The sequence below is a fragment of the Lingula anatina genome, chromosome 2, assembly GCF_051362555.1.
Source record: "Lingula anatina isolate TDL-2025a chromosome 2, LinAna3.0, whole genome shotgun sequence".
NCBI classification, from domain to species: Eukaryota; Metazoa; Brachiopoda; class Lingulata; order Lingulida; family Lingulidae; genus Lingula; species Lingula anatina.
In genome coordinates, this window is record NC_141768.1 from 23,297,651 (window position 1) to 23,311,960 (window position 14,310).

General features: G+C 33.6%; 1 protein-coding gene across 1 annotated transcript; it reads right to left on the reverse strand.

Moving 5' to 3' along the window:
- Positions 1 to 540: 540 nt before the first annotated feature.
- LOC106164918 (ribosome quality control complex subunit NEMF) lies at positions 541 to 14,214 on the reverse strand. Its single transcript, XM_087007183.1, has 33 exons — positions 14,044 to 14,214; positions 13,261 to 13,329; positions 12,915 to 13,017; positions 12,592 to 12,717; positions 12,304 to 12,452; positions 11,830 to 11,897; positions 11,503 to 11,592; positions 11,195 to 11,268; positions 10,974 to 11,041; positions 10,751 to 10,826; positions 10,444 to 10,506; positions 10,158 to 10,283; positions 9,620 to 9,780; positions 9,239 to 9,358; positions 8,916 to 8,979; positions 8,637 to 8,725; positions 8,394 to 8,497; positions 8,189 to 8,251; positions 7,678 to 7,848; positions 7,436 to 7,494; positions 6,649 to 7,085; positions 6,080 to 6,152; positions 5,899 to 5,942; positions 5,664 to 5,760; positions 5,372 to 5,443; positions 5,138 to 5,215; positions 4,735 to 4,897; positions 4,304 to 4,353; positions 3,994 to 4,047; positions 3,648 to 3,751; positions 3,367 to 3,410; positions 3,116 to 3,195; positions 541 to 1,452 (listed from the first exon to the last, which is right to left on the reverse strand). Exons 1-33 carry the CDS (start codon positions 14,100 to 14,102, stop codon positions 1,372 to 1,374), a joined length of 3,279 nt encoding a protein of 1,092 aa, XP_086863309.1. The 5' UTR covers positions 14,103 to 14,214; the 3' UTR covers positions 541 to 1,371.
- Positions 14,215 to 14,310: the final 96 nt, after the last annotated feature.

Sequence of the window (14,310 nt, forward strand, 5' to 3'; positions counted from 1 at the left end):
TTAAATAAATAAATAAATAAATAAATGGATAAATGAAAAATTTAAACAATAAATGGCTCGACCCTATATGCAGGGAGTTTATCTCAGAATTGCTATTAAAATCATATTTATATTTAAAGCTACATGAATCTTGTAAAAACTACTGAACAAAACTTTAATGTGGTAAGTGTAATATTTGTGCAGTAAATTTAAATGAAATTGCATTAAATAATGGTAAATACCATCTGGAAAATCAAAGTTTAAAGTTTGGTAAATCTTGTTTTAATGATTTAACAGGTAAATGTTAAAATAAGTTCACAATAACAGTTATGCATTTATTGCACAGTGCACAAAATAGGTTTTCTGTTAATTTTGATGGAATATTACATAACAGTCTACTGCATAACCACAAGCACTTTTAAATAATGTGATACTGTCAATGTGGGCATTCAGAATACATTATTGACATAGTGAATCGGGCCAACGGGAGTTCAAAGTTACACCATGAACATGCCAATTTGTGAAAAATGAAAAATTCACAAACAACTCCATAACATGTACACAAAAAAAAAAGGAAAATTTTAATTGCTCATTCAAATAAAGCAATGCTTTATTAATATGATCTACATTTAGTTATTTTCACCTCATAATGGCACAATGCAATCAAGCACTATTCATTAAAGATATCAATTATTTTAGGAATTAACACACCACTTTACTATTTAAATTTTCTATGCATTTTTTCTTCTGCCTGATCCAATAATTTTTCTAACACAACAATTCTGAGAAAATACTTTCAGGTCAGATCAAGTAATTATTTAGCATGAGACAATAGAAACAGACCTACAATTACAAAAACATTCACAAACAGCCTACTATCTTCATGATTTATAAAAACAGTGACTGCCACAGAGACAAGAAGTCAGTTTTGCAAAGAGACGTCTTTTTAATAAGATGTGCATGTTTTAACATCCTCTGAAGAAAAAAAAAACACATCTGTCCAGCTGCATGAAAAAATATCCCTTATCAAATACATAAGATGACAGTTCATTTAATTTAAAAAAGAATACCATTCCACTATACATCTGACTTAGCTATAATTGCACTTGATGGATTAACTTTTGTATATGTATTGATAGTTCCTTCACAGTATTACAGATAGGTACTCAATACATGCTCATTACTCATTCTCATTTGAATATCATTCTGAGGTCTTTAATCTAAGTCATGCTGGTTTTAATTTCCACAAAGGATTAAGCTTTCCTTCTAGACATCATAAGGTTCTCATACTTAGAATTAGCTGCTGCAGTCTGTAAACTGCTGAAACTTGGGCTTCAAATTCAGAAGAAGACGTAGTGGGTGAGAAACAATCAATCCTTGCTGCATGGCTGATTACCTCTTGCGCTTGGCAGTTTGTAAATTGGGTGCTGAGACTTTCACTTTCCCAGGCATGTTTCGAGAAAGATCATTATCCTGAAAAAAAAAAACATACAAAGCTTCAGTCATCGATTGCTGTAAATCAAACCAGCAAAACCAGAAATCCAAAAACTGTATTCAAAAATATGCGACATCTTTGACAGAATGTGCTATCTACCAGGGTACTTAATAAAGCTCTGAAATTGCCAATTTATGAAACATGAAATGCTGATCTCCCTTGGATCAATTCTACTGCTTCCCTTAATCTATAGCTATAAGATGGAACCAGCTTGCCGCACCAATAGAAATACTAAATTAAGATCTAATCCTTAATGTATCGAGGCAACAAATTAAATCTCTTTTGACATTTCAGGACAAAGGACATCTGAGAATCTATTAAACTAGATAACTGGGAAAAAATTTAGTTTGCATTATATTGAACAGCAGGGCTGATATACCGATAATGCAATCCAGGGAGCATTCATAATTCTCTCCTTGGAAAGCACACATCTACCTACTTACAACCTTGTCAACATAGAGAAAATGGTGCAATTCTCAGCGTTATTGATTTTGGATCTGGTGCTCTAGCGACATGTATTCAGCAATATAATTAAACTTGAGCAAGATGTACACAAAGCTGCCACATTGGCTTTATATCCAACTAAATCAGACCTTTGTTCTGATTCAATAAACATGAGAACTACATTAAGGGACTATAAGATATTTTATGTACGGTAATAGATCAGAACACAGACTTCAATATGACATTTTCAATCTGCCTGTCACATCCAAGTCCAATAAGTATCAACAGAGGCAGCCACATCACTACATAAATCAATATATAAATCGATGAGTTTTGCTTAAACTAAAAGCCATATAAGAGATCTACATAAATCAAAGCATAACTGCTGAATATGAAGGTCATGTATGTGTTAAGGCCATTGTCTTCATTCTAGATATACTGATTGAACTGACAAAGCTAGATTAAGGCGGTGTTACACAGGCCCGAAGGAACCAATTTCCGTGAAATTAATCCTCAGAATATGACAGGAAACACATTGTATCTGATAAAACTGTTAATGTGGCATTAACTATGGGAGAATGTGAGAGTCTTCAAACTTGGCAGTTTCCTGCATTGTGAAAATGATTATGAACACACTCACACATGGTCAACTCCCAATATTGCAGAATGGATAAGAACCAAGAAAATTAGAGAATATGGATTTCAAACTAGCTCTTTTTTAGTAACATAAATCTTACATTGACGTCAAACTGGTTACATGATCATAATTATAAGATAATGATATTTCTTAGGACATCCTCCTTTTATTTGTTCAAAGAATAAGGAAAATGAAGGTGCATGCATCTCTGGCATTTTCAAAATTAACTAGAGCTATCTATAAATACCAATCAAATAAGATTTCTTTTTTCTAGTAGTCAAAAAATCTCACTGCAAAGTCTGGGGAACTATTTCTTTCAATAAAACAACTAGATATGTAAAAAATTCACTTACATTTTACAAAGTATATATGTCAGCTTTCTCTCTCTCTTTCTGTGTGTGTGTGTGTGTGTGTGTGTGTGTGTGCATGCTTGTGTGCATGTGCATGCAATCTTGTGAGTGAATATGAGCATGCAAATTGGTGTCAGCTTCCCTCTAAGTTTGAAAAAAGAGGAGCATAACAAAAGTGAACAAAATGCACAAAATCCACATTGGCCTTACTTTGACTACTCTCAATAGTTCTCTTTCTCTGGGTGTTGCTGTTTTCTCATGAAGAAACATATTCAGTGCAGTCTGGACAGCTGCAAAACATGAAACAATTTAGACAGTTATCTTTCATGTTAAGTTCCTCAACAAAGATAAAAACATTAACATTGCAGTAACTTTCTTGCTAAGATATTTAAAAAGACTTAATCTTTCTACATGGGTAGTCAAAACAAAATCTTATTTTTCAAAGAAATGAGACAGCATACCTTTTCCTCTTTTTTGTGTGCCTGGTGTCAACTTTACTTTATATCTAAAAAAATGAGAAAAATAATAACCTGCAAAAACCTTAAAACCTTTAAAATACATTATGTCCACAGAAGGGTTCAAATGAGCACATAATTATTCCTGACAACATTTTGAAAGTGATTTTTTAACTAAAAAACTTTCAATGTTTTAAAGCAAGTTCAGAAACCATGCAATGTATTTATCGAGAGGATAATATGGGACCTAGGTTGATTTTCACTGTGAAAGTCAGAATCCATCTTACTTGTAGTTGACTATGGCAGTGTAAGGAGCACACACAGGGATGGCATAGAGTAGCTCGTCCTCTACCACAGGGCATCCAGTTAAGGTGTCTATAGCGCTCACATCCTACAGAACCAATTATGAGATATAACGGTGTAAATTCAATATCAACTTACATCTATGTAAATAAACTGACATTTTCTTTTTCCAAATTAATACAGATGCTGTTGCGGATAATGGAAGAAAAGGCACAATATGCAATATAACAAAACTGTCTCTAAGAAATCATTTATAATTGTTTGAAATATGACGCAATAATAAAGAGGCAACTATACATGAAAATACATGTGCTGCAGAGTATCACATACCTCTAATATCTGTACATTTTCCTCTTCAAGCACAGCTTTTTCTTCAGCAGTAACCTAAAATCAACCAAACACATAATAAACTAGAGGATAACCCAAGAATGCAGACATACACCAAAGAAAAAGGGCCACAAAAAGTCTTGTAAAATTATAAGGAAACTAGGATTAAGTAAAAATTGTAAACCTGTGGAAAAAATTTTGAGGTATCTTGTCTATTAACCAACTCCAATGAAAAAACAACACCCAATATAAGCAGAGGTGACTAATGCATGTTAAACTCTACAAAATGAAAAGATGTACAATATCTGTCTACCTGCTCCTCTTCTTCTAAGGCCTTATGGTGGCGTTTGGCTTGGTCCATATCTACATCCAAGAGAAAAGAGAAAAATAAAAATCTATAATCAAAGACAGAATTTTATGTGAAATAAATAATTATAACATGTGTTTAGTTCCATGAATATTTCTTAAAATTAAAATGCAATAAACTTAATTACTTCTATCAGATTTGAAATTCATAACAAATCATATTTACTAGTAAAAATGTATCTGTTCTATATGCCCAATGTCAGACTCATCTTTATTTGAGGTTGAGGTATCGAATTAACCAAAAAGTAACTTAATCAACAATGTAGTTTTCTTTTTTTATCTATTTTTCTTTCTAACTGCACTTTTCTCTCCTTGGTTCAGTGGTTGTACCAGTCATGTCTAAGGAAGCTTTACAAGTAAAGCTTTCTGAGGTCCCACCTTGTGTGAACTGGGGGTCTCCCTGAGGCACCTCTAGGTGCTGGTGTTGCTGCTTTATCACTGGCTGCTGCTTCTGGAGCTGTTTTTGTTTCTGTTTGTTCATCTGATGCTGGTGGCCACCTTTCTTGTCTTTTTTCTTCTCTTCCTTGGGTTCCCCTGCAGACTAGTGGGGGAAAGGAGATCAGTGAAATAAAACAAACATCCCAAACCAATCCTATTTAACCTTTGGTAAATAAAATAACATACCTTGAGATGGGAAGCATTCCTTAAAAAAAAAAGAAGATATTGCACATTGAATAAATAATAAATACTTTTTGATTTGATTTGAAAAAACTATGACCAAGACACCATATAACGTAATACTTTTCAATTTTGATATCATAAGAGTTAACTCTCTACTCACTGCTAATAATTCCATTCTTAGTCTCCTTTCCTCCTCATCTTGGTCTTTATACTTTTCCTTGATTTTCTTCATTTTGGCCTGGATATGATCATAGTTTATTAACAACTTATTAAAAGAATATTTTTTCCAAAACGTTCTAACAAACACATGTGACAAACATCAATCAAAGTAATAAAAGAAATGTAATGTTAAAAATAATGTCTCACTTGAACAAAACACATTTCAATAACATACTTTTTGCCCTCGTTTAGGCTGTGGGCGCTCCTCTTCTGCTTGCTGTTGCTTTTGTTGTTTATGTCGTTGCTTCTACAATTACAATAAAAGATGAGGCACAAATAAAGAAACAATTGATTAAAAAGGCATTTAAGGCATGAAATAATTTGGCAGCATAAAGTTCCTTTTTCATCTTAGAAAGAAGTGAATTTATCAACTAAAAGCTTTATAATTGCAATCATTTAGAGAATTGAAGAAAAAAAATCACTGAATACATGTTTTCTTCTCAGTTATCAAGTCGAATTAAACTTACTTCTGACTTCAGAAGGTCATCCATTTCTGCTATTAAACTGTCAGATTCATCTTCCACTGGTGCTTCAGAGGTCTGCTTGGATTTTTTCTTCAATTCTCTAAAAAATAAAACAAGTGAAATGATAAAAATGGAGCAAGTCACTGCTGCATAAACAATTAAACAAGTCATTACCTTTTAAAAAGAATTATATGAGGTAAACACCTAACAGTAATACAATTTAAATCAATTTATCTACCTTCTTTGTTTGGCTGTTAATCTAGAAGATCCCTTCCTCTCCACCTACAAATAAAAAATTCAAGAATTGCTTTCCTTTTTGGGAGGGTAATTTTTGCCAACATCCACTTTATTCAACCAATCTATACTTTCAAGACACTGAATACATTGTCAAACAAATCAGATAAACTAGTAAAATGTACCTGCTCTATATGCCCAATGTCAGACTCATCTTTATCTGAGGTTGAGCTGCCTCTGCCCTGAGTGGACTGGAACCTGGAGAACAATGTATGAATATTACGCATACAAATCATTCAAAGGTTTTATCAATGTCTTTAAAAAATTTAACGACAACAACAAATCTTTTGAGGCTCATTCAAATTATTTCATGTTTGTCTTTACCCTAGATTGGTTGACAACTTCTTGTTTGGTTAAAGTATGTCTCATGTAAAACTGTAAAACAGGCGTTCAGAATATGGCATAAATCCATGTTGAACAAGAAAACATGCTTAAAAGAAAGAAACACAGCGATCTACTGACTACCACAAAGTCATGTGCTGAGTATGCAAGTTAAACTAAACGGGTTTTATCAATACTATAAAACAATGCAACATGCCTCAGTCTTGAATGTTTGAAGCAGTGCCATGTATGTAAAGGCTTTCATTATAGATTAGCATAGATAGTCACTATTGTACTTTATTATTATTATTATGAGGTCAAAGCCATAAAAATGTGCAAGAACCAATAATTATTATCATAAATTCATACTAACATTTCGCCTCTGATATGTTTTAAATCTATCTGTGTGTCAGGATAGGCACTCTCCTCCTCACTGCTGCTACTACTACTACTTTCCTGCCCTAAAGTCTCCGGGGCAACTCCCTCTGCTTTAAAATTTATCCCATCTGGACTGTTCAGTGCAGGTGCCTCCTTGTCTTGAGAGTCCTCTGATTTCTTTTGGACCCCAGAGTCACCCTGTTTTTTTGTCCCTAGTAAAGCCAGTTTCTCACTGCTGGAGTAACAGTCAGTAGTACTAGAGTAACACTCTGTGGTGTCCGATTCCATCATTTCACTGTCACTGCCATTGTTTAGAGATGCAGTGTCACCGTCAATTGACACCATTGAGTCTGTCATTGATGCCGTGTCCTCGTCGTCTGCACCGTGAGCCTTCCTCTCCCCCTGGTGGCGATACACAGAACCTTCCTCCAACTGTGGTAGGATATAAAATGTACCTTTTTGTCACTTTTTCCCAATTTTATTGATTCAAGATATTAAATTTTGTAAAATAAATCTCAAATTTCTATCCCTTTAAGAATATTATTTCATATTCTCTTCTGACTATTGTTGGATAAATTGTTGCCGCATGGTTGTGGTAGAAATGTCTCAAATTTCTATGTGTTTAATATATATATATATATATATATATAATTAAAATAAAATTAAAATTCAACATATTAAATCTAATTTCATATTCTTCAAGGTAATTTTTCTTGGACCATCTTAACCACATTTGCTAAATTTTCATGAGCACAGAACATCATTTCATAACAGTAACTCACCTTGAAGAGAAACCCAAACCCATATATTAAATAACATGGAGGCACATAGTTCTTCTTTCCTGCAATTAAAACATTACCGGAATCAGTGAAGGTGATTATATTCAAAGCACATATTTTCCTTTCTATCTCAACTAATTGTAATACATACACTTTGGTAATTTCAAAATTGTGATAAAATACTCTAACTTATATACTTTGTGTAGGCGCCACATAAAATATTGAAAGAGAGTTGGGATGTTTACCTCTGATCATAAAGCTCCCGGTGGTCAGGTACTCTCCCGTGGGGGCAGTTTTGGACACCTGGTCATGGTAGACCCACCACGCACTAGTGACCACCTTGGCATCCCAGGCAGCACTATTACAAACTGCCATTGTACCAGCCTCGTTCAGTGTCTTAGGGGGGACTGGCTCACCTGTGCGATAGTTTTATTTGTGAATGTGTGTGTCATCATGGTCATCTACAGTTATCTCTCAATACTGAATTTTTCTTTTTCAGTAACAGGGGTTAATAGTAAAAGATTAAGGGACAACAAAAAATGACTGTGATACCACATATATTCATGAAAATTTAGCCTGAATGCAATAAACAATCATAACTATCATTGTACTAGGAGTGTAATATAATATTTATGAATAGCTCAAATATTAAAATTGCATGGAGAATGTAAAATTAATTATAATACATCATTCTTCATTTTCCATTTACAGTTAAGTAGGAAATATTACAGACAGTGGGTTGGAGTTAGTGCTTACCTGTGGGATTTTTTATAACTACACTACTAGCACCATGTAAATCAGCATGTACATAGATATCACCTGAAACAGATTTTAACAGCTGATGATCTATAAAAAATTTAACTAAATTATATACACATTTCATGTCTATGTGTGCATTTATTTATGAGTGTCTTGGAGGGGAAAATAATAAAACTGATGCTTATTAAGCTAAATCACCTACCAGCTGTTAGATATCTCTTCACCAGCAATTCATTCTGTTGCTGATCACGACCACCTATCACCAAATAGTTCTCTGAGCTGATGAAATACAAGAACTTCTCAAACCTGGAAACAAACAATTCAGACTTCAGATTTAGTAAAGCACTTAATTGTGATGGTGAATATGGGCATTACTAGACAACCATAGGTTAAGGGCTAACTTTTTCTTTCTCTGAATTCAAATTGCAATAAAAATCCAACTCACCACGCTGTCTTGCGGGTCCTGTTTATACTGGCTAAAGTGGCGACCTCTTTTAAGGTCTGCTTGGTTTTTCTTTCAGCTGATTTTAAAGCCTATTGATAAAGAACAAAACAGAGATAGTTGGTTTATAAGACAAAAATGTATGGTGATGCTGGTGAGCATTTGAGCATTGATAAAATAAATAATGCTAATACTGTCTTTGTAACTTCATTGTATGAACATTCTGTCCCACTGTTGCCAATTCAACTGATAGTGAAAAATGAAGAAATACACTACACTGACCTTTGCAGATGCGTCTATTGTTTTTTGCTCTTTATGGGCAGCAAAACGCTTCATATCATAATATCTGAACAAAAAATTGACAAAGTTGGTAATAAAAACAAGATTGGTCATAAAAATGAGATATTAAGTTATGACAAAGATAAGGATTTTACAAAATAAACAGGCTTTTATCTTAGGATGTAGTAATAATAATAATAATAATAATAATTAAATGCTAAAAATTTTCATTTAGCTCTCAAGTATAAAAGCAGTCTTGGTAACAGATAATCAAAGAAAGTTTCAACAAATGATGTACAGATAGCTGTTCATCTGTTCTTACTCACTTCCTAGCATTAGCATATGCAGTCAGTCCTAAATCTATGTCAACTTTGAGAGGTTTAAGATTCTCACTGCTCTCTTCATCTTCCTCCTCCTCATCACTGTCGGGTATTGCATATGGGTTGCTTGTATTGTGGAAAAATATGCCATACAGTTATACATCCAGTAAGACATTTCAATATGTGCTGATTACAGTTTCATTAACAAATTGATGCAGAAAAGAACAGAGACTATTATAAAATATTATAAGCAAAAGAACTCTTGAAAAATTGACTCCATTTTTCTCCATTTTTAAGTATAGCTTTTCCTTAAATCAAAACAAACTTCTTAAAAGAGTCCAGATATTTAAAGAGGGTGCAAACCTAGCCAAACAGAATTTCTCTTACCTCAACAACATGGTAATATGGTTAGTATCCAGTTTGAGAGCTTTTATTGCTATGGCAACAGGATCTCCCTGAAGTTGTGCCTCCTTGACCAGGTCCTTGATCTCATCCCAGTCTATCTGGTTAGCCACTGCACTCTGGACCACCAGGATGGCACGGTCCACCTGGGGCATTGGGAAATGATCAATTTTAAGAAAAACTGGACACAATACTTAATAACATATACCAGACATTAAATAAAGTAGTGCATAGAAACAGATTCAATGAAGTGTAACGAAGATGCCAGATGAAAGAGTAGAAAAAACCTCAATAGTTCAGCAATTTTCACTTCTTCACTATAACAAATATGATGTAAATTTAATGAACTGTTACTGCATGCAAATGCTATGTCTGATGAACACTTGCATACTTTAGAATATTGATATGTTTCATGTAAAATACTACCTAAATATTATTAAATAATTCTTACTGCTACATAATCTTATGAGAAATATGATCTTTTCTTTACAATACACACACTACATAAAAAACAATAAATTACCAAATCTAAATTAATTTCAATAAGTTCAGCTTTCCTAATGTCCTGTTCCTGCTCTTTCTGCAGAGTCTCTAATCTCTTCTCGTGGTCTTTCTTCACATTTTCCAATTTCTTGACCACTACTTTTTCCTGAAACATCACTGACATTTTATTCCATAGGAAACTATACCATAACAATTCAAATTATCTTAGAATGTAAGGCACAGGTACTTACACAAATGAACATCATTGCACAATATAGGCAATATAAAATAGAGAACTGTTAAACAGCATTTTGAATAAAGCATACCTTTTGAAGAACCTTCATGTCAAGTTTTTGACTTTCAATTTTTGAATAAAACTCATCCACAGCCTGAAATACAACCACAATACTAAATATAACTCATAATTAGCCAAATAGATTTTTCAAAAATGAAAAGTACGAAATTAAATAAAATTATTTTTCAAAAACTATCATTCTGAACTTTTGTAGAAACCGGCTTTTAAAGAGGGTTATGTTTATAGAAAGAATAATTTTGAATACTGACAAAGATATACCCTGTATGTATAATATAAACAAAGAACATCTGCTGAATTATAGGACTCCACTGTTTTACCTTGTTGAAGGAAGGCAGTTCCACAAAACTTTTGTTTTCATATTGCTTGAATAAATATGGGTGAAATTCATCATATCTAAAATTAGAAGTACAACATATAGATGTACACATAATTGGGTAAGTAGTGAGTAAAAAATTCAGAAAGCCAGATAACCTGCAAAATTTTCGTCACATTGTCCTTGTTACATAGTCCTTTAACAGTATATAAGAAAGCTTTGCTCACGTCAATAGCTCAGCAGATTCACCTTCCTGTGGGTTCACCTTCTTATCTTTTTTCTGTGTTATAAAACCCTAGAATAATAATAAGATGGTATTTACAAATGATAATATTCACACCTAATTGTTTAAAATATCAAACAGAATTTCATTTCAGCTCAAAATTTGATATGAAATGGACCTGTAGCTAACTCAACAGATGTAATGGTAACACAGTTTCATACATACCCTACTAACACTGTCTTTCATCTGCTGAAAGAGTTTTTCAGCATCCTCAAGAGCAACCATGAGCTTTGGCAAATCTGAAGTTGAAATATACAGAAGCATTTATTTTAGATAGTTTCCATTGTTGCATGGTTTTGCACATCACTCAAGTTTTCAGAACTGAATTAAAAACACTACTCATGGATTAAATGGAATCTATCTACACTCTACTTTAATGGCCTTCAAGACACTTCAACTTACAGATACCACTTTGCTTCGTGAAGACAAGATATTTCTTTTTACTGCATTTTGAAAAATATATGGTCTTTTACCTTGTCCTATATCAAATCCTTTCCCAAGTTTGACGTTCTCAGCAAGCCCAGCAGATGTCAGTGAGTGTTCAATCAGTGCAGGGCCATATACTGAAAGAGAAAACCAATACAATTATAAGAGGATCAGAGAGGCACTACCACTTCCTGGGTATGTACCACTGCATATAACCAAAACTGTCAAAAATTTAGACACTATTTCTGTATTTACAACTTTTTTTATTGTATTTCTTTTTCTGGTTTTAACCAAATTAAAAAGAAAAAGTACTTAAAAAAAGTTTAAAAATGTTAAAATTTTGAATACAGGTTTAAATTTTCCATCCATCTAACCTAATTTTGGATTCAGAATTTTTTTTACAGGATCTCCTTCTTGGCCACTTAAAAGCATCCCTCGTAATCTGAAAAAGAAAGAAAAAATATTGATAATAACTTTACCAATTATAGGTAAATAATTCTACCAATCATCAGTAAATATTTCATTCCTCGTCTTTCCTTATGCAATCTAGAAACTATGCAGTTTAAATAACAGAAATCAGCACCAGCCCATAAAACCATTACATCTTATCCCACACTCTGGCACCTGAAGGCAAATATAGGAAAGCAAAGCAACGAAAAAAATCTGGAGAAGAACAGCAGAAAGGACGAGGAACAAGATTGGGTGGCTGGGCTAGAGAATAGTGGAAGAAGTTGCCAGGGACAGGGCAAGGTGGAGAGATCTCAACCTCACCTAATGTTCTACAAAGACTCAAGATGACAGGTCCTATAAAAATTCAGCCCATTCTGGCTAAAATATCCCTGGCATACCTTTCTATGGTGAGAGGGGGGTCTGGCTGCCTGGCTGCCTCTATGGGGTAGGTCTCTCTCACAGCATACTTGACATCCTGGCTGTCATCTGTCCGTGGTCTCAAGATGTTCAATATTGTGTATTCAAAGTCTGTCAGGATGATGTTGCCCTGGAAGGAATTCACAGTGATGTCATGGTAAAATGGACCCGCTGAGAATTTGAATTTGAATGAATGATTACCCAATCAATAAAATAGGAAATTATATTAATTAAATGACACCTGGAAACAAAACTATAAATGGACCTACTCTGTCATAGAGTTCTAGTATCACATGGTATGCAGCTTCTCCTGAACCAAACTGAAGATCTACAATCCTGTCAACTCCAAGCTGTGTCACACTCTCCAGTCTACGCGCTCTTAGATGCTTCCTCAGCTGAATTGTAAAAATAAAGAGAACAATTGAAACATCAAAATAAAGGCTGACAAAATGACAAAATTTAATTTAAAATCCAAAACCTTGAATAAACATTGGACTAATTTTCTTTATATGTCACATTTAATCTTCAACCTTCATCCAAACCTCATACCATAAATCAACTCATATTATTAAGCAAAACTTGATAAGTTTACCTTCATTGCAAACCCAGATGGACTCATGTTTTTTGGCCAGTCAAACTCTGTGCCATGCAGTCTAATACCAGACTCTAGGAGGAGAACAGCTTTTAGATCTGGTCTGAAATATAGAAATAATTAACATCGTAATGATCATACGACCCAATTTCAGATTATAAACAATAAGAAATGTATATCACTCTAAATATATTGTGAATTATAATTTTTGTAAATACATTATTTTGGACTACTTATATTATTGAAGTAATAATGAAAAATGTAAAGTACTAAAAATAAAATGTTACCTCAATTTTAATCTAAAACAAATGCAGTAATTGAAAATACCTTTAAACTTTTTACTCACTTTGCAAGTTTGATGAGGTATGTTTTGTTATCAATATCATAGATATTTACCACCCTCATTCCAAGAAACCTGAAGGCAAGATAAAATAGAAATTAAATACAATGTTGAATATGTTATCACTGTAATGACATTCATTCTCTGAATCACAAAACCAGTATTTATAAAGCAACATGTAATGTGTGAAGGACCCTTTAAAGTGAGAAACAGAGATGAGGAACAACAGTTTTGATCCAAACAGACTAACAAGACAGTCTCAATGTAGATAAACTGGAGCCATAGCAATAATCTGAGGGTTCAATAGTCCAAAGGTTCATTGGTCCGATTGTTCACTATAGAACCTTTGGACCAATAAACCCTTGATTAAAAAACTGATTAAAATGTTACCATTTTTCGGACCAAGACCCTTCAGACTATCGATATGCCCATGATAAACCAAGGAGGTCGAACTTTCTTGGAACTCCTTGGATAAAAAATGCTGTATCAGCTGGAGACGTCATATTTTGAAATAATTTAAAAGAAAAATAAACCTGTCAAAAATTAGGGGTGGGGAGACCTCTAAACTGAATCATGTTAACTCGTCGTTAATCGGCGCCTTAGAATGACATCCTAAGATGTTAAACATGTCCCTCGTCAAACATTATGATCGGATGACTCATTCATCATTCATTCGTTCATTTTTTTTTCAAACGACTACGTCATGTTGTGCAACTTGACCATTAAAATAATTAATGGGAATCAGATGTTGGTCGTTTGTTTGCATAATCATGGTGCTTCAAACCTCACCTTTCATTAATTTCAAAAACAACAGCTGCAATATCTATCGTGCTGAACCTGGTCTTCATCTTGGTATGCTATATGACAAAAATTTAACTAGTAAAAAACATCACATGCATGTACTACGAACCCTACAGCAAGATCATGCTGTGGAGAAGTGCAGACGTAAACTGTCTTAATCAAGACGCTCCTTCAAGGTTCCTTCGAGGTTCTGTCAAACAAGTATTTACGACATATATCTTATTTATTTTTGTGCTTCAGTTTTCTGCTTTGAAT